Source organism: Dysidea avara, chromosome 4, assembly GCF_963678975.1.
Source record: "Dysidea avara chromosome 4, odDysAvar1.4, whole genome shotgun sequence".
Taxonomy (NCBI): domain Eukaryota; kingdom Metazoa; phylum Porifera; class Demospongiae; order Dictyoceratida; family Dysideidae; genus Dysidea; species Dysidea avara.
The window spans coordinates 43414574-43436534 of record NC_089275.1 but is presented as its reverse complement, the minus strand read 5'-3'; the positions used below and the strand labels follow the sequence as shown (position 1 = coordinate 43436534).

The window sequence follows — 21961 nt, the reverse complement described above, 5'->3', positions numbered from 1 at the left end:
ATAAATTCAGTTTTAGATATTTGACCTAAACTTAAAATCTCCTATAAAACTTTTATTGCCAAAATATTTATTGTACTGCAGTATGTGGCATGTTACTATTATAGCATCATGTGTTTCTTTATGCAGCATCTGCTAATGAAATTGAAATGGATTTGTTAGCTTTCAAGGCAACTGATCAGCCAGACATCAAAAGTATATATATGTACTCAGCTAGCTACAGTATAAGTCAAAAAGCATAAGTGTCACTGTTGTATAAGACTATAGACAGAAGCTAAAGTAATGTCTGTTTGGGTGAGCCTGAGCTGTCTATTTCAAACAATAAATGTAGCAATGTGGATTGTTGCATGGGTGTTGGAGGGATGGGGAGGGGCTAGGGGTGCTAGGGCACCCCCAATGCTTCCCAGAGGGGTGTTTAGCATCTCCATATTTGAGTCAAATATGTAATTGAAGTCTGGTGACACTATTGTAATTTAATGCTTACAGAGCATACTGTACCATTTTGGCTAAATGACATATTTATTGGGTGATTGGATAAATGGGCCTGCTACCAAAAGGATCTGTGTCTACGAGTGAAAATGTTAATTTTTAGAGTAACAAGAAGAATGAGAAGAACTATATACAATAGTTATAGAAAGTAGTTCCAACTTAAGTAATGGTGATTGGTGAACTGGGAGACAGATTTAACAAATTTGTTGCCAGCTGTGCTGGCATTGGAAGTGTTATACCAAATGCAGCTAATGGTTTGAATTATGTAGCTGACAGTTGTCCCACAGTCCTGTTACAAGGACAATTTTAATTTCAGCTGATTGCTGAGTCAGCTTGTAATGCTTGCTGATGTGGCTCTTTCATCTGTAACACAATATTTACGATGTAATGGATGCACTAACAGTGCATGGAAGTATATTATGCTTCTGAAGTACACAGACAGTTACATCCCTGTATGACTAAATTTTACAGTACCCACCACCACAACGTACATTTTCACTGAACTTCAAGACATGTTCTGACTACCATGACTGAAAGGATGCTTAATAATTGTTTACTACTTTATGAACACAAGAACCTGAATGACAGTTTAGATCTGCTAAACGTTGTAAAATATTTCAGTAGCAATGAAGAATGTAGGAAACGTTTTGGTCTATTTATGTGATAAATTGCAATGTATAAATTAACTAGCTATTTCAAAAAATAAAATTTTGAAAGGAAGTAGGGATTAGTATAATATATATGCTACGAAAAGTAAGGAAACAAGCTCAAAAATGCTACAGCTGAAATGAGAAATGATCCAGCAGTAATATGACTACTTGCTAAAATGAGACACACTTTAATCCCTACTTTTGGCTAGCATCTTGAAGTGACACCATCAAATTAGCCAAAATTAGGAATTAAAGTGAGTCTCATTTTAGCAAGTAGTCGTTTAAATCTTGTTTCACTGCTGGATTATTTCTCATTTCAGCTGTAGCATTTTTGAGCTTGTTTTCTTACTTTTTGTAACATCTATAATAATATTATACCAATCCCTACTTCCTTTTAAAATTTTTATTTTTTCAAATAGCTAGTTTGTTTACTTTTTTTGTCTAGCTAGCTAGCTAGCTATATTATACTCTTTTTGTTTTCCACATAGTATAAATATCACTTGAAGCAGCTATCTTTTATGTTTATACGCAATAAGTGCCTCTAAAAATAATTATCGCTTTGTCTTTTTAAAGCTATTACAGCAACTGTGAAAAGCTTCAGCTGCATTTCTATTGCCTAAATGTGACCGGATTTGCGAAAAGTGGTCTTTCACACACGTGCAATTCCATGAAATTGGAAGACCATAACTTTGTGTTCAAGAAAGATACAATCCTGAAATTTTCTCCATCCATTAACCTATGTTGGTGCCCACCACTAACCAAATTTCAAGTCAATAACTTTTTCCAGTCCCAAGTCAAAGTTCGTAAATTGGATGTATGTGGAAGACCCCTTTTCGCAAATCCGGTCACAAATGTTGATGATTTTCCAGTGAAACATTGCTGAAGAGCCCACCATTAAGAGTGGAACCCTCGCTTTTAGAAGTCTGGATCACGAGGTGGATCCACCCCTCAAAGAATTACTAGCTAGCTACCTCACAAAAAAAGCTAAACTGGTAATTACGACTATATAAAATGACCACCCAGCGTTAATAAACGCTACACAGAACTCCTTGGGTACTGGACCCATTCACCCTCGTCTTATGCACACATACTCACACTTTGTTAAAATCACATGTTTCGGTAGTGGCATGCACCGCAACTATTAATTATCCTTCAAGTAGAACAAAGAGGTGAATGAATGATGAAAGCAAACAGCATGGTACAGTAGACAGAACGTAATCGAAGTAACAGATTCGTGAATCCGCTATCATTACCTTAGCTGTCTGAAATTTTCTGGAGTCCTACACCTAGCACAGTCGGGTCTTACAGCAGGCAGGCAGGCAGGCAGGCAGGCAGGCAGGCAGGCAGGCAGGCAGGCAGGCAGGCAGGCAGGCAGGCAGGCAGGCAGGCAGGCAGGCAGGCAGGCAGGCAGGCAGGCAGGCAGGCAGGCAGGCAGGCAGGCAGGCAGGCAGGCAGGCAGGCAGGCAGGCAGGCAGGCAGGCAGGCAGGCAGGCAGGCAGGCAGGCAGGCAGGCAGGCAGGCAGGCAGGCAGGCAGGCAGGCAGGCAGGCAGGCAGGCAGGCAGGCAGGCAGGCAGGCAGGCAGGCAGGCAGGCAGGCAGGCAGGCAGATGAAATCCAGGTGAAGTTTGAAATTTTAAAAACTCACTGTACATAGAAGTATTTGACTTTTCGCTTCGTTTAACCAAGGTACAGCATCACTGTAGTAGTACTAATGTATTCCATGTCGTTTTTCAGGTAAAACTTATTGCAAGGTCATTTTTTAAGGTGTGAAAATCCACAAAACCATATGATTTCTTACCAACCCCTACTATACAGTACTATCATAATTAACCTTTGGGGCAACAAGAGTTATCATAGTTGTGTTGTGCGGCTCTGTGCGAGTTTGTCTGTTATCTCTTTAACTGCCGAGTGCTTCATTCATAAGTTAAAACAAGGTGCCATTAGGCTTCTCTAGATGAGTTTAACAAATGAAATGTGTGGATTGTTCCGCAAGCACTTTATTCAAAGTTATGGTGACATTTGCTGTTCACCTTGGCCTTCCTCATTTTTGATGAGCTTTCGATGTACAAAAGTGATAGTAATAAATTGTTTTCAACCATAGTAGTGTATTACATCTAGTGATACTCCAGATGAAGGATCGACAAACTTGATGAAACTAGGATGATATTTCAAAATCCTAAAGATTTCAAGTGAAATTTCAAGATTTCCATAAATATCTTAATTGTCGTTAACTTCTCCAGATTTTACCAGCGATCTATGTACAACATTTCAAGCCAGGCTTCTTGTGGACCTCCTCAGATTTAGAAGCTTCTTGGCTCTTTAATTGATTAATGAGCTTTCATAGATCACATAGTTGGTAACCCTATTTGGTAAAAAATAGAGTGCGCCATAAAAGGCTAGTGCTTAACGGAACTATTTTAGGTCCACATGTTGTTCAAGGTGTTGTCACACAAAGACTAAGTTACTACACTATTCGCTGCTGCTTGTATTGTGTAAATTGGAGCCAAAGCTATTGTAAGTTGTTTGTTAGGTACAAATTACATTTTTATACCTGGTTTGTATGCTAATCAAGGTGATAATTGTGGCCCTACTATAGAAATGGGACAAAGCAGCAAAGACAATCTGCGTGTTGTCACCTGGCACTACAGATCTGGAGATAGCACATCTACATGTTTACTCAATTTCACCAAGGGTTTTGCAAGGGTTATAGAACTTGTCCTTTATTGTAACTTGTTACCTTTCAATATTAGTATTAATTAGTGCTGAAACAAATAGCAATTTTAACTATTCGAATAGTTGTGAACAAAACAACTGAATATTCGATTATTCTTTAAGTATGTATTTGTGTTCAATAAGTACTGAAATCTTTGTTAGGGAACAAGGTAAAGTCTAAGAGCTATTTCTATTTCTTCTAAAACAGAATCTTTACAGCATAAATATGCCACTTTTTAAGAATCTAAGGTTTCAAGACTGGCTTTATCCATCTGATCACAGTGTACAAAGTGCTAATGAATATTCGAATAGTGTTTTAATGAATAAAATAGTGTCATGTCGACCGATTAGTCAAATAACCGAATAATCGTTTCAGCACTAGTATTTATAACGAAAACTACTCTTCAACTGGCTATGCAATAATGTAATTGTACATATCAAAAATTGGGAGGGTTTACATGAATGGCACAGGTTAAAAAGTTTACATGCTAGTTTTGGGTTACTGAAGAGTTGTAAGAAATAATGTCAGCATCTGGGATCTACTATTCATACCCTTGAGCATCCCAGAAATGCAATGCCTTCCTCCACCCATGCTGGGTAAAGGTACATCATTTGCTGATAAAGTGCCTGTCAACTTGTAGTAGTACAGTTATTATGTTGATCTCATCAGAAGAGCTTCATGCTACAAGCTGAGATACATACAAGCAGATGAAAAGCCTCCATTACAATGTCGTTGTAACATGCTCGCCTGTTGCTTGTACATTGAATGAAACTTGTGCATGTTCATAAACAAAAGTATATGGGCATACAATATATAGTGATTACCAACTTGTGGGGGCTTGCTTTTAAGTGTGTGCAATATTTACTCAGATTCTGTTAATGAATTAGAAATGGATCTGTTAACTGTCAAGGAACCTGATCAACCAGATATCAAAAGTATGTATAGGTGCACTTTACTAGCTGTAAGCTATCCAAGTAAAATTAATCTAAGCCAAAACAGCCAAGCTGTAAAAAAAGAGTGCGGCTCCCAAAAAGGCCAGGGTTAAAAAAGATGTGAAATCCAAGGTGGCTGCCAAGAAATGGCTGTGATGGTAGGTTGATGGTAAAATTTTTAATTACGACAATTCAAGTGAATTTGGTGCCGAATCCTAGTGGAGGAGGCAACACAAATTCACCTGAATTGTCTTAATTAAAATTTTTACCATTAACCTACCATTACAGCCATTTCTTGGCCGCCACCTTGGATTTCACATCTTTTTTAACCCTGGCCTTTTTGGGGGCCGCACTCTTTTTTTACAGCTTGGCTATTTTGGCTTAGATATCACTTCTTTTTGTATTGCAAGCCACAAAGCCAGCCATAAACTGGCTTTGGTGCTTCATTTTAACTTGGTTTTTTTTCTTTTCTGCAGGAATTGTGGAACAAAGGAATAAATTTTGTGTACAGCTTTTTGTCTGATTAAAAATATTTGTATATTTAACACATTGAATTATAATCACATACTGTAGGTAATAAGGTGACTTCTTATACATAACTGAACTGTAGCTGAAACTCTCATTGTTTGTAGCTGAACTCTTTTCAGAGTGACTTGTTTCTAGCTGAACTCTCTACATGGTGATTTGTTGCCAACACATATTTCTACAGGGTGATTTGTTTGTAGCTGGTCCATACAGGGTAACTTGTATCTAGCTGATATCTCTGCAGGGTGACTTGTTTGTAGCTGATCTCTATACAGGGTGATTTGGTTGCAGCTGAACTCTCTACGTGATGGTTTCTTTGTAGCTGAACTCTCTACAAGCTAGCTACAGGGGGATTTGTTTGTGGCTGAACTATCTGTAGGGTGACTTGCTTGTAGCTGAATTGTCTATAAGATTAACTGTTTGTAGCTGAACTCCCCACAGAATAACTTGCAATGTAATATAATTGAGTAAGTTATAAACGTAGCTGAATGCTCTATCAGGGTGACTGTTCTATTAGAGTATCTCGATCTCGCATTTGATACACGTAGTTGGCTTTCGAATCATAACTCAGTGGTTTGTAATCCAATTCTTCTGTACTACTGCAACGACTTTCTATGATGATTATTCCAGATACACATCGATTTTCAGTTAATTACAGGGGCGTAGCAAGGCAAAAAATATGAGGGGGCCCCATGCATGTACTGGTATAAGAGGGGAGGGTGAAGTTCTGTACTTGTGGGAACATGCATAGTGCGCGAAGCATGCTCTCCTTCTAGGGGGGTCTGGGGGCATGCCCCCCAGGAAATGTTTGAAAAACAAGTGTTATAAGACTGAATCTGGAAGCAAATTTAACCATTATTTCGGATTACAGGCATGGTTAAATAAAGAGTCTGATAGCAATGATGTATACCATGTTAAGGGTGCTCGCGGCTATTTGAAGCCATACAATGCGTGATTTTGTATTGTTTCTTGTACACACACAACGTGTAAAATGAATCCATATGCTACTTACATTAGAAGTGCTTCCCTTTCTCTTCAACACAAACCAAACAGAATTCTTCTAGCTTGTACTGTATCATAGCTACGAGAGATTCTTTACAGAGCATTTAAATCGTAACTAGTCCTCCATTTTCAACACCAGCGCTCTGAAAACCACGCTGAGTAAACTTCAGGTTATGACTCATAGCTCTATGTTTAGTATTTTTACGTAGCTCACACAGAACACAAGTTAGCACTAAAAGTGTGGTTCATTAAACAAAACCTTGCGTTTCCATCACCATAACTCACAAAGCCATAGTGCTACACGCAAAATCTAAACATAGCCCTGTAGAGAATTTATCAGCTGATCTCTGTACAAAATTTGAAGCCTTCACGGCTATCACTCAAAAACTAGTTCTATTTTTAGTGTAGATGTGCAAAGATAACGCGCGCCCAACAGTACTGATTTAATAACCACAGGCATTTGTGGTTTACACCACATAATATTCACATTCTATATACCAATAAATACAGAAGTTTTAGTCCCTTTCAGGTGAATATTCTTCAACATGTGTGGCTTTTAAAAAAGCCTTTGTGTGTTCTAGCACAGCATCACAAACAGCACAACAACTGACAGCTCTCCCTGGATTGGATGATGATATCTGGTGAAAAGTAGTGTTAATGTGAAATTCTAACAAAGAAGATGACTCACCTACATCACTACAATGTTATCAGTTGACCTCCACCACACTAGAGAACACAATCTGTACACAACAACTTGCTCATGGTAGTCACGACTAATCCAAAATAGATACTTGAATTAGTAGTGACTTCAAGGTGACAAAAACCCATGACTAATCCATGTCAGCTGAATCAGCCATGGATCAATGTCACAGCTACTGAGACTCCAATATTACATAGTAGAGGGACTGGCTTGTTAATATCCCTGCAATGCAATGAGATGTTATCACAAAATTAATAATCATTTAGACTGTTTTACAACTTTTTTAAAATGCTCAATTATTTTACTATGCCATACTTTACGTGTAATACCTATAGACCTTAACCACTGTACATATTCATCATTTGACTTTACTGATTTATATTGTTCTAACATATGTTCATATGACAGACCATGTTCATCTAACCGCTTAGCCATACATTTGGTTGCAGCTTGTTTAAACATAAGCAATAGTTTTGACACTCTCTTGAATGTCTGGACTTGCAATGTCCAGGTCCTAGCAAGCTTGTCAACCCCCCTAATGGTAAGTTCTGACAAAATACCAGCTAAACTACTGGCAGTAAAAATCTGCTCCATTGCACAAACATCCTCCAGTGCCCTGTGAGCATTGTATGTGCTACCTGGAAACAGCTTCATGTATAAGTTAGTGACACCCAAACGCCTCTTTTCAGAAGGAGTCCAATTTACAAAACATGCATAGTTATCTTTTACTAATTTCTTACATTCAAAATATGTATCAGCAAAATGCAAGTTTATACTCTGCAGACGATTAAATAAGATGCCTCTTCTGTGCAGCTCTGCCAACAAAATAGGGAAATCAAATGTGAACCCATTATGAGCCACCAATACAGGGTAATGCAATAAGTTATAATATGTATTTACTTCCTCTACTACATTACCTACCCACTGCAGAAACATTTCCAACACTGCAGGAAATGAAGGCTGCCCATATAACATTTGTGCAGTGATGCCACATTTGTCTTGGACAGCTTTAATTATCCTGCGTGACGTATTTGACAATGAACTGAAGTCACGGCATGCAATATTTACTGAATTAGGTACACCTATAACTTTAGCTGCAATTTCAACTATGTTGTCATCGTAAATGCTACCACCAGTTGCTTCACAATCATAAAAGATGAGTAAGGGATGCATGTCATCATAAGGAAGCCCTTCGTCAGATGATAAAAATGAATCTTCGGTTGGTACCAGTTCACCTTCACAACACACAACACCACCATTAGATAACTCTCCCTCATTGACGTGTTCTTCCTTGTCATCCAATCCGTCCTCGTCTTCTGCTTGCTCCTCTTCATCGTCATCACCAAGACCAGTTCCCACATACTCCGCAGTACTGTACCCTGCAGCTTTAAGAGTAGTCATAAAATGTTTTTCATCTTCATGCCTTTGTACTGCCTTTCTCTTAGTTAAACTTCTATAATGACGATGTAAATCACTATTTCTACGGTTACGTTGGCTAATCCATGCACTTTGTTCATGTAACATATATTGCATTGCATTCTCTGGTACATCTATACCCATTTCACACATGCATATTAATTTCCAAATGGGACCTAGGTTTTTATGACATATCGCCATATTAGTTTTGCAACAATAATGCACCGTATTTAAATCTACCTTCTTATTACGATATTTTAATGCAAGACCATGAAATCCTTCTAGTGAATTAGTAGTTAGCTTACCTTTGCTCGTCACATACTCCTGGGGCCTGTCTGACATATTTTGCAGCAACTCATAAAAAGCTTGAGATTGCTCAGCACACATAAGTCTATGTTTAGTACTATAAGGGGTGCCGTCATCATTCGTTTCAACGTGATATTTACACCACACAGAAGCATGCTCATCTTTGCAATAATGTTTATAAAAATTCATGACACCTTCAGAAAAAGCAGCAAGAGGATTGTCACTGTCCAAGACTTCAGAACAGGACATCAGGCACTTCAAAGAATGTTTTGCCCTATCTACAAATACCTTACTCATACGCTTACATTGCAAGCCATTCTGTTTGCATTTACACTTTAAACTCCTAATTTTACTTAAATCACTATGAAATGTTTTTGCCGTATGATTACCACAATAAGTTATATGAGTATCAGGAAACTGGCTACATACGATTGCATTGGCAGAGGTATCATGATCCATGATAATTTGACCTATAGTAAAACCACTGCTCTTTACATCACCTAAAATACTTAAAAGCATATCTCCCTCTGCACCAGAAGATGTGCCTTCCCAGTTAGCTCCTTTCCCCTTCTTGGTGCGATGGGCAAACCATGCAATTGAGTCAGTTTGGACATCATGCAAAGTGGCAGAGGCATTGTTCGAGTGGTGGCCACGTGTAAGATAAAAACCATCATAGCTAGCTTGCCATTGGTGTTGGTCACCACGTGCAATAATTTTGGCCCTAACCTGATCACATGACCACAATGCAAGTTTCTCAACATGTTTACCTATCCATTCTACCACACCCTCCCAGGTTGTATGGTGCATTACTGGCAGACCCATGGTACCAAAAACATTGTCATACTCACTATAGTACCCACCATTTAGCATGAATGCTAGTGCAGGATAATTCAAGTTCCAACACCTTGGCTTGGTACCAGTGTTGAAAATGCTGGGGTTACCCTTGGCTTGCAAAGTTACCTCCGAGCTAGACATCAAGTGTCTTTGCTCGTTCACTGAGAGTTCCTTTCCCACTTCTTCTAAGATCTTTGCTACCTGCTCCAGCAATGGTGCAACTGTGGGATTTGCTTCGGTTTCCATTGGTACATCAACTTCTAAAAACAGATGTTATGGTACACAGATAAGCTATATGGGAACACTGCTACACCGGCTAATGAGTATACCTACACAATTAGCCAGGTTACAAACAAGGTAGCAGGTCGCTACTAAGTAGCATGGATTATTTCCCGCGCAATGGCGGGTGACTATGTTGGAAGCTTAACTAAAGGTTAAAACAGTTTAATGGACTACCAATTAATATGTATACATCTATCACGTACAATTAGGCGGATGTGCAAGGATTCACAATGTGTATTTCCTTGATATAGCTTGAGCTACTAACCTGGTAAAGTGCTACCATCACCTCCGTTACTAGAAACGTTGCTCACCGAGCCGCTCGTAGTTAAAACTACGAGTTTCTTTCTGGCTTTACCAATCTCAGTTAAATGCGCGATGCGCTTCGACTGCTTAGGCATCTCCCTTTCTTGTCACACCACGTTGTCGATCGTCGTATACGAGATAATTAGCACGTGTAATGGTTCCGTTTTACGAATGATTACGTAGTAGCCGCATGGATCAGCTCACGTGTTTGCGGTAAGTTCTTGCATGGCTTCAAATATCAGCGAGCACCCTTAATGATGTGAACATGCATGTTTTTGAATTAACTTCCTATATTAGAAAAGTACATAAATAAGATGTACATATATAGCTATAGCTATAAAAATACTTAGCTATATAATCACAACACAATATTATTAAAACCTTCCAAAATAATACATTCTACGTTTGTTTGCAGATGCAAAGTCCTTAGCTAAGTTACACAAGTCAAGTGAATCTGTAATGTCTCTGTGGATATATAATAGGAACAAATTATTTAATCTGGAACTTGTCATAGTACTTCTGAGATAAGTTTTCACATGTCTGAGGGAAGAAAAGGAGCGTTCAGCAGTAGAAGTTGTCACTGGAAATGTTAGATACAATTTTAAAAGTTTATCAACCTCTCGTAGCATGCCCTTGTATATTGAACTCTCATTCATTACACTTGCTATTGTTCTCACATTGGTTACCTTTTTTATGCCTAAACAACTTGTTTTAATTGCATCTGGTAGCATTGACAGTTGGGTCTTCAAGTTTTCAAATGCAAAATCATTCTTCAAATACATCTCTAAATCTGGAGAGATACTCTTTTCTGTATTACCATTAGAAAATTCAATAAGAATCGATTCAATTTCATTTACAATTCCTAGATCCTTTTGAATAAACCTTCTTTCAACTTCACCAGCAGTTGCTTCAGCTACTTCAAAATACATGCGACGGTGTCTGTCTTTTGGAGTTTCATAAATGTGGGAACTCGCACCATCATCAATTCTTCTAGGCCTTTTTCTTTGACGTGGAAGGGTCGGTTCTGCTGTTAAATTGACACTCTCACGCATCACTTCACTGTAAAAACTATTAAACCTTGCTTCATTTCTCATGGAATTTAAATGCGTTATGAGAAGTTGAGCACCACGAACTGCCTCTTGTACAGTGACATCCTTTGCTTGAATATTTATTGATACCTGTTCTGCAGCAGAAAATATGAGATATGCAAGTTTTAGACCAAAAAAAGTATCAAAATTGTCCATCTTTGATGCCATTCCATTAGCTTTTGCAGCATACTCATCATGACCTTTACTAATCTCATCTAAAGCACTCTGGATAGTGCTGTAATTTTTCAATATACTGGAAATCGATGAGTGTCTTACAGTCCATCTAGTTGGACACAACATTCGAAGATGTGGTGTCAGTTCACCAGTATTAACAGTTACTTCCTTTCTTAGACTTTCAAACAATGTTAATCTTTTAGGGGACATTTTGATCAGTTGTGTTAACTCATAAATAAAGTTTAAAACATCTCTTATCATGTCACAAGTCTTTGTTACATCCTTTAAGCAAAGATTCAAACTGTGAGCAAGGCAATGAACGTACAACGCTTGCTCAATTTCTGCTTTAAATAGAGCTTGCACTCCATTATTGATGCCACTCATATTGGATGCACCATCATAAGCCTGACCTCGGCATTGATTGATTGAAAGCGAACATGTAGAGATTAAAGTATCTTTTACTGCTGAAAAGATTGTTTGGGCTTTAGTATCAGGTAACTGAACAAGGCCAACAGTACTTTCATGTGTTTCATAATTGTCATCTGTCCACCTAAGGGACATTGACATTTGCTCATTGTGAGAAACGTCTGTGGCCTCATCTACAATTACAGAGTACCATAATGATTTGCTAACATCAGCTAAAATGTTCCTCAGAACAGATTTGCTCATTAATGTGATAATCTCGTTAACAATTTCTGGTGATATGTACTCCCTCCGATTGAGCCAAGAGATCATTTCTGGACAATCTTTTGCCTGTAGTAGTAGTAATTGATAGAGGTTACCACTAAATGATTCTGCATCCTCTCTGTGACCACGTAAGGGCAGTCCTTGACGTGAAAGGTATTGGATTGCTTGCAGTAGCTTCATAAACATTTTTCTATGGTACTCTTGATCTTTCCTTAGCTGAGTATCACATAGGGCATCAATTCTAACTCCTTTGGCCTTGGCTGTAAGCTTTTCAACAGCCTCCCTATGCATGTTACTGCATTCATGCTCATGAAACTTTTCGAGAGCTTTCTTCCAATTGTTAAAACCTTGACTAATAAAAGTTGACTTTGCATGTATGGAGTTCAGCAAGCACTGCTCATTAGCTGCTCTACAAGTTGCACAATATACCTTATATTCAGATGTACACACAGTGATCCAAGGATGTGCTTCATACCAACTACTTTGAATCGTTCTTGAATGAGATTTCTGCTTGCCATGTTCTTTGCTAGAGTATAACTGTTGTCTTTTAGAGCTATCAACTGCTGAAGGATGGTAAGGAATGTTAAAGTTAGTACAGCACTGACACTCGCATGGACTAGCAATGGATGACGATGATGGACTACTAGTGGTAGCAGTAAGTGATGGCATATCCCTAACTTGATCAAGTTGATGGTAATTCAACAATACAGCTTCACTCAAACTTTGACTTGAGCTCTCTGGTTCAAACGAGTGAGGTTGCTCTGATTCAGCTACCTCCATCAGATTCACGCTCACAGATCCATCATTACGCACACTGTTATGGCTAAAACAAGGCGGATTTTCAGATCCACCTCCGCTAGTACCGCTTGAGGAGCCTCCTTTAGAAGCTCCTTCACTAACAACCGAATTCTGTGAGCCTCTGTTAGTGGTACAAAACAATTCGTTTAAAGTTTTCTGCCGAGACATAAAACAGCTCTTCGATAATTATCTAACACGTGTCACCATGTGCTAGCACCACGTGAGTTTTAACATATTTCACAGCATTTTAGCGCCTCTACAATTATTTCAAATAAACTGGGCATGCTTTCACTCAGTGTCTCCCTCGGTGTCTCCAATCAATATCGTCAGTCAGGGAAGACAATACATCAGCGCAAGTAGGTATGGTTATATCACGTGATGTATTACTGTAAAATGGCTCCTGCTGGCAACTGAATAAGACCTGGCCTGTTCTCTATATGCATGGCCACAGACTAGGGGGGCCCTGGCCCCTGTGGCCCCCCCTGTTCCTACGCCCCTGCATTATTCTAAGCGGTTTGCCTGGTAGGCGTGAAAACTACAGGTTTATTTATTCATAAAATTTGATCGCGTAATTGTGACACAAGTTGGGTTTTGTGTCATATCTTGATGGCTTTTATCTCGATTCTTTTCAAACTACGAAAAGGCACTCCTACGATGACTACTCCATCTACATAACAATTTGCAGCTCATTCCTACGAGGGGTTTACCTTGTAGGAATGACAGACCTTCGACCTTTTTTTACGCGAATAATCGGTTATAACGCCGCGAATGTTCATCGGATTCCTACCAAAGTTGGTACTGAGATCCGCCTTAATGAGTCCTTTACGTGTGCCAAATTTCAGCCCGACTGGAGCACGCATTCATGTTTTATGGCTGATTTTGCAAAGTTTGCAAAAAGAAGAAGAAAAAAAAACGAAGAAAAAAAAATCCCTAACTTTGGCCGCTCGTATCTCGGAAATGGCTGAAGTGATTTTCTTCACATTTGGAATGCAGACTATCCTACCGCGTGGGCACGCGTGCAGCAAATTTGGCTTCAATCGGGTAAGGGATCAAAGAGCTACAACGGTGTGAAAATCACGTTTATGTGTGGCGCGCTGGCTTCTTGGGCCGCACGACACACTACTGTGTGTCTTGATATGATTGGTTACGTATCTCTCATTATAATCTAATCAAAACAAGCTGTAACAAAAGGGTGCGGCCTCCAAAAAAGCCCGGGTAAAAAAAAGGTGAAATCAAAGGTGGCGGCCAAGAAATGGCAGATTAATGGCAAAACTTTTAACAACAACAATTCAGTTGAATTTTGTTGCCTCTTCCTAGGATTCTGCACCAAATTCGCCTGAATTGTTGTTATTAAAATTTTTGCCATTAACCTACCATCACAGCCATTTCTTGGCTGCCACCTTTGGTTTCGCATCTTTTTTACGCTGGCTTTTTTGGAGACCGCAACCTTTTTTTACAGCGTAGCTGTTTTTGATTAGATATCACTTCTTTTTGTATATTCATACCTAAAGCCAGCCTATGGCCAGCTTTAGGTATTAATTTTAATGCAAGTTGCTTTTTCTTCACCATAGAAAGAAGATTATTATGAAGATTTAATGATTTGTTTAGCTACATGTCCGTTTAGGCAATGGTGTTGATTGATCATAAATATAAGTCACACAGTTCGCAGCTGAATACTCTACAGGGAAATGTGTATATAGCTGAAAGTTCTACAGGAAAGTAACTGTATTCTTTGACTACATGGTGAATGGTTTGTAGTTGAACTCAGCACAGGATGGCTTATTTCTAGCTGAAACACTATATGAAATGTAGCTGAACTCTCTCTTGTTTCTAACTGATCTCTCTATAAGGTGATTTGTTTCTTTTCTAGCTGACATTTCTACAGGGTGACTTGTTTCAAGCTGAGTTCTCTATAGAGTGATAGCCAATCTTTCTACAGTGTGATTTGTTTCTAGCCAATCTCTACCGGGTGAATTATTGTGTCTAGCTGATCTTTCTACAGCATGACTTGTTTCTAGTTGATCTCTCTACAGGGTAACTTGTTTCTAGTTACAGTCTCTACAGGGTGACTTGAAAAATAGAATTCTTTGCAGGTGACAGGTAACTTGCCTAACTGATCTCTCTACAGGGGGATTTGTTTCTAACTGAATACTGTACAAGGTGATATATTTCTATAGTAGCTGATCTTTCTACTGAGAGAGTTTTCCGTAACTGGACTCTCCATGGGATGACTTGAAAAGTAGTTGGGCTCTTACAGGATGACTTGATCATGCTAATCTCTCTACAGGGTGCTTGTTTCCAGCTGATCTATCTATAGAGTGATTTTTTCTAGCTGATCTTTCTACAGTGTGATTTGATCTGACGTAGCTGAACTCACAGAGAACAGCCAATGAAAATGCAATGGTAAACCATGAAATTTCATGTAGTTTTCATGGACACTGCCTATGAAAATTTGATAGTTCATGAACACTGTCAATGAAAATTTGACAATTCATGGACACTGCCTATGAAAATTGACGATTAATGGCCACTGCAACCATTAAATAATTTGTCGGTGCTATGAAATTTTCATGTAATCTCCACTTTTCATGAATTCATGTCCATGAAATGACTTTCATGGAACTTTACGGGAATTATTTTACTATTCATAGATACGTAATCCATAGGTGTTTCATGGCAATGTTCTCTGGTAGTGCTACATGGTGACTTCATTCTATCTGATCTCTGTACAGGATGGCTTGTTTCTAGCTAATTAATCTTTCAACAGAGTCATTTGTTTCAAGCTGATCTTTCTACAGGGGTGATTTGTTCCTTGCTGATCTCTCTACAGGGTGAATTTTTTCTAACTGATCCTTCTACAGGGTGATTTGTTTCAAGCTGATCTTTCTACAAGGTAATTGAAATGTAGCCAATCTCACTACAGGGTGACTTGTTTCTAGCTGATCTTTCTACAGGTGAGCTGATTTCTGTACAGGGTGACTTCTTACTGGCTGAACTCTCTACAGGGTGACTTGTTTCTACCAGATCTCTCTACAGGTTGATTTCTTTATAATATGTGACTTGTTTCTAGCTGATCTTTGTATAGGGTGATGATCTCTGTTTGCTTTTAGCAGATCTTTTCACAGGGTGATTTGTTTTTAACTCTACAAGGTGATTTGTTTTCAGCTGATCTCTCTACAAGATGCTTTGTTTCTAGCTGATTTATTTACAAGGTAATTTGTTTCCAGCTGATCTCTCTACTGGATGATTATGTAGCTGATCTTTCTACAGGGTGATTTGTTTCTAGCTGATCTCTCTACCAGGTAACTTGTAGCCAGCTGAACTCTCAACAGGGTGACTTGAAATATAGTTGAACTCTCTTTAGGATGACTGGTTTCTAGCTGAATACTCTACTGGGTGATTTGAAATGTGGTTTAACACTTTGCAAGGTGAATAATTGTTGACTTGTTTATAGCTGATCTCTCTACAGGGTGACCTTTTCTTAGTTAATCTCCATACACAGTGGCTTATAACAGTGTTAAATTCTCTACAATACATAGATGAATGCTTTAAGAAGTAATTATTTGATTCTTAGCTAACTGCTCTATTAGGGTGACTGCTCTATTAGAGTATCTCGATCGTGCACTTGCTATTTTCAGCTGATTCCATTAACTATTTGCCTGGAAAGCGTGATAAGTAATACTAAAAATCGATCATGCAATTTTTACACATGGTTGGCGTTTTGGTTATAACTCCATGATTGTTAGTACAATTTCTTTCAAACCACAAAAGGTTTGTACTACGATAGTTACTCTATCTACAGACCGCTTGTCAAGTTATTCTGTTACGCGGTATACCCTGGAGGCATGACAACAAATCACCTTTGGATTTTTGAAAAATCGCGCATAACTCCCTTGTTCTTTGTCTAATCTCTACCACCATTGGACTGCAAATGTACAGTATTACGCTCTTACCGCCCTCCAAGTTTTAAGTAGATCGACCAAAGCACATACAAGTTATTATGATTTTTCTAAAGTGTGCGAGACGAAGAAGAAAAAGATTAAGAAGAAAAATACGAAGAAAATAAGATGACCTTTGAAGGCACGTATCTCAGTGATGGATGGGCGGATTCAGTTCAAATTTGGAATAGGAAGTGCCCTATCCCAAGGGAGTTTCCACAGCAAAAAATGGTTAATTTTTGTCCAGCCATTATTGAGCTATGGATGCATGAAAATGGCATTTTCTTGGTTCCTGTAAAATACACACTTGTCTGTCACATGCCCACCCTGGCCATACTTGGCCGCACGACACACTATTGTGTGTCTTGATTATTATACTGAATTCATACTTTTCTGTGTATGTATCATGACTGAAATGGTGTACATGAGGTATTTAAATAAGGAATTCAACTGCACTGTCATAATAGTCCATGCTGCATAGTTATATCAAAGGGGTATACCACCGGCCACGAATGTCATAAATCATCGGTAAAGTGTTATACAACTACCACACAAAGATGTTGAAATTGGTGATGTATACATATGTATAAAGTAAAGGGAGAGAGCAAGGTTGCTCATTCCACACAAGTATGCATGGTCAGCCCTTCATTCAATACAATGGTGGACAAATATTAAAAAGAAATTAACAAGTGACATCAGACTCCACATGTATTAAAATACTATGATTTACTGAAATTAGCAACATCCCAATTCCAAGTCTTGCATTGCCAGTTAGTCACTGTTGTAGTAGCTTCTTCTTGCTCTTCTTTGCTCCTTCATCCGTTTATGCTTTAATAATGCACCTACTCAGTCTGTATGATTTTTATAGACACTCTCTTTCATTGTACCATACCCACTGGATATTGTACAGTAGCTGAAAATCAGATTTAAACCTCTATTGGTGTATACGAACTATAATTGTTACATAAAGTGTATCATGAAAGAAAGATCTGGTTTTGTCAACCAATTTGTATTTTCAGAAATATAAAATCTGCATATGCATTCATGTATTTATTTGGTGGAGTGTTAACAGTGTTGCACTGTATTTTAATGATTTTATGGTAGTAACAAAGCATTAGTGCTAAAGCTTTGCTTACCATACTGCACATGTGTCCTTCTTTGTAACAGTCATGAAGGCAAATAGCAATAATAAGTTTAGTCCACTTGTGATCTATATAGCTTAAGGCAATTCCGTTTGTGAACTAGTTGCATTGTAAAAGTGTATAATGACATGTATGATCCTTTTTTTACTGGCATAACAGAGCAGACGTTTCAATGCACTGTGAAGGGCCATAGAATATTTACTGCCTGAAATGTAGAAAATTGCTGCTGAAAGTACTGTATAGCCACCAGCAAACAGGCATCACTCTGTATTCTAAAAAGAACAAGTGACTCAATAGAATGGTCATTATATCACTTAGGTGTTTTTAAGATTCTGTTGGTATAACTTGATCTTTTAGTCTGGTTTCTAATAATTATGTGACTATCTCAGTAAAAAACTGAATTGTTTGCACAAGCATGCATTTTGAGAAAAGCAAAATTAAAAAAATGTAAAACTACGTATGCTATAAAGGAAAATATGTACTGAGTTTTTATCAGGCCATTACTCAAAGAAGAAAGACTTAAAATTCTACAATATCTTATTCACATGCTTAGGAGAGTTCAGAAATCTTTGTTTCGTTTCTGTAGTCACAACGGTATGTATGTCATGTGCATTTATCTATAATGCAGTATACATAAACAAGTTTGTCATTATTTCTTCAACTAAACCGCCTTCACACCTATATGTGAACTTACTACAAGGCTAACTCTATATCTTGGTTGATTTGTTAATCTGTGGTGAACATTTTAAGCCAAAATCCAACATAGTAGACTTATGCAAACAAAAGTTAATATGGCTGCCTGTGGTTTATACTGCCTGAATATAAGTGCCTGTGTTTTATTTTCGGAGCTGTACAAATCGACTGTCTTGCTCTTCCTATTGTCTAGCACTATAATTTCAAAACTACTCATCACAAAAATCTGAAACTTTTGTGATCCATTCCATGGACACTGTAAATGCTGAAAAAAAAAATAGAAGTTGTGTGAACAAGTTAGATGTTTACTGAGATGGTCACATATGCTAGCAGTGTTTGAGAGGTTCAGTTTTCTATACACAGTTAGTAAAATGTGCAAATGGGTTTTTCCTGAAGATCATCCCTTTTCTAGATTTATTTCTGATTTTTTACTTCTGCATAAAGTATATACATCCTTAATAATTCATGTATGGTTTAAGTATTACTGTCCTGCCCTGAGAATATTGATTGTGTTGCTTGTCTTTATTTTAGGATCTGGTATGGTATTACTACGTGAGAAAGTAGTTCCCAGAATAGCAACTGACTGGAATATGGTGGCTGATTATTTGGGGTTTGAAGAAGAAGACAAAAGGCTGATAGGAGAGAAGTTTCATCACGATCCGATTAAATGTTGTGAGCAACTGTTGGAGGACTGGGTATCTGGTGACAAAGGTGTTTCCCCAAAATCTTGGACTAAATTGATTGAGGTACTAAGAAAATCTGAAGGTCTTGTAGCAGTAATAGAAGAGATAGTTGAAGACCTAGCTGTGGCAGGAGTGTCCATGTAGCTTTTCAAAAAAAAAGAAAAACTAGATAGTTAGCGTATACTTTAGATACTGCTATAGCTGTTATGCACATCTTTTCACATGTGACATTTCCCCTTGTATTCTGCATAGTTAGGTATATTGATTAATGTGTTCTTTATCCAGCACGATTATTATTGTGTGAGAGTATAATTGTGGAATTTGTAGAGTTGATCTATGGGAATATGCAAGAAACACATTTAAAATGTTTGATCTTAAAAATGATTGCAAAGTAGTTACAGTGGTCCCACCTTTATTTGGCCATTGATTATTTAATGTTCTATTATCCAAACTGTGGAAGTGGCTTTTTCTATTATTGTTTTACCAAAAGTGTATGTTCTATTAGAGTATTTTAATTGAGTTCTATATAAATGTACGAATTTTGTTTATCGGCACTTTTTCATTATTGGAGCACACCTAGGGCCCAGTGAATTTGGATTGGATAATAGAGGAACTACTGTAGGATTGCTGACTGATATTAAAATGAGTTTTAGATATGCACGCCCATTAAAGTATGCAATTAAAGTGAAACACCAGTTTAGTTCACCTATTGTGCTATGTTGCACTGCTAAAAATCAACATATGTGACTGGGCCTGCAAAAATAAGGTATGTGGGCACATGATTTTTGCCTACTTTTTCAACCTTTCATCACTCATAACTTTTTGTACTATTATGTTATGGCAATGCAATTTTGAGCATCTAGTAAGAATTTAATTGGCTTTATGATGCAAGTCACAGAATACAAATATTCTGTTCCAATACTGAGATATGACCTGTAGAGTGACACGGTGTAGTTTGTGCCCACATTCCCTGTTTTTGCAGGCCTGGTCACATATTTTGCTCCTCATGCTCAGTACGTGACCAGACTTGACAAAACCAGCTGCAGGCTTCCGCACAAATCCAGATTTTTGACTTTAAAAGACCACAACTCAATGAAGAAGTATGCTATTGCTTTCATATTTTGACCTGTTATTCCACAATGCAGTGAAAGAATAATCAATTGTGTGAAAATTGTAGGTAAATAGCATGCTGAGTGGTCAGTCAAAGAATTGGATGCATGTAAAAGCCTGGTTTTGTCAAATCCAGTCACACATTATGTCGTAGCCACAATTTTGCTGATTAATTTGCACATGCATGCTATTATCCTTTATAGAGCTTGTGATTTAAAGCTGAAGCTGTTTTGAATGAAAAATAAGATCATTGCGCAGTGGATATAATATGCTTCAATAAAATAAGGTAGTTTTGTCAAGTGCAGTTACTGATAGTTCAAATGGACCTTTATTTATTACACTGCTTGAAGTATCTTAGTTTAATAGAGTGGTATATCCCAAGTATATGGGAAAGTTAATTATTTGTTATTCTAGTAGTTTTTCAGTAAACCCTGCCTGCATTCACTGATGTTTTACTGAGAGTTTAAAACTTAGTAAAACAAGATGTTCCATATACATAAAGTTACTGATATTTTACTATCAGTATAACTGGGTACAACTACAGTATAACAGCTTATCAAAATTAATTAGTAAACTAAGAACCTTCAAGCAGTGTTATAGCCTGCCAGTAGTATACAAAATGATGTTGAAGTGGTGGACACAGATGCTACAGTTATTCCCATGTATTCTGAGATAATTTTCTGCAGCAAACTGAACAGAGAACAAACAGTTAGTTTCCAAAATCAGATCACATTTTAAAAATAAGCATAACTGTTCAGAGGTGGCGGCTCCAGGGTTTTTTTGAGGTTTGCAGAAACTAGCAAAGCAAGATCAAGACACTGTACTATTATACCTTAATACATAATAGTCACCCTAATGTAGTTATTTGCTAACTACATCAAATTTGGTAATGGATGTGTGTGGAAGATAGCATATCTGGTCACATAATATTACAATACGTTTCAGTATAGTTTATTATACAAGAGGCCATCAACATATGTGACCGGATTTGCAAAAAGGTACCTTTTCCACACATTTTACATGTTAGCACACAAAATAATGCAACACTTGACTCCTTATACTGAGTAGCTTGCTCTTAGTTTCAAACTGTAGCCAGATACTTTAGCTGCACTCATGGAAAATTTCAGGCAAATACATGCAAAGATACAAAAGTTATGAAACTTCAAAGTTCAAAAAATGGGTCAAATTTTGTGTGTGAAAAAGGTACCTTTTTGCAAATCCGGTCACATATGCTTTAGTCTATGCCTATACATTCTTTTAAGTGATTAGTGAAAGCCAGTGGTGTGAAAGACACATACAACAAAATAAATGTGCAATTTTATATTTCAAAAACAAAAAGTATATGCATTACAGATAGCAAAATACCGTCAGTTGTACCATAGTTATTAATGTAGTTATTTGCATGTACACAGTATTTCACCTACCTTTACAAATTTCTCTGGCCCAAAAACCAGCATGTATCATGATCACATACTAGTTTGGTTTCACACATCAGTATA

At 37.7% G+C, this 21961-nt stretch overlaps 2 protein-coding genes across 2 annotated transcripts in view; one reads left to right on the top strand and one right to left on the bottom strand.

Annotated features, from left to right (window-relative positions):
- The window catches only part of LOC136252262 (uncharacterized), a 49335-nt gene extending 29672 nt beyond the window's left edge, over positions 1–19663 (top strand). Inside the window, exons 8-10 of the mRNA XM_066044674.1 lie at positions 127–192; positions 4719–4784; positions 19201–19663. Of these exons, the coding sequence (XP_065900746.1) occupies positions 127–192; positions 4719–4784; positions 19201–19496 (428 nt within the window). The 3' untranslated portion in view covers positions 19497–19663. The remainder of the gene's footprint in view (positions 1–126; positions 193–4718; positions 4785–19200) is intronic.
- Positions 10413–12402, bottom strand: LOC136252263 (zinc finger MYM-type protein 1-like). The gene has a single exon (XM_066044675.1). The coding sequence runs from the start codon at positions 12387–12389 to the stop codon at positions 10524–10526; it is 1866 nt and encodes a 621-aa protein (XP_065900747.1). The 5' UTR covers positions 12390–12402; the 3' UTR covers positions 10413–10523.
- Positions 19664–21961: the final 2298 nt, after the last annotated feature.

Excerpts from the sequence above, each read along its gene's own strand:
- LOC136252263 (XM_066044675.1), bottom strand. The coding sequence starts at position 12,389 with ATGCATAGGGAGGCTGTTGAAAAGCTTACAGCCAAGGCCAAAGGAGTT.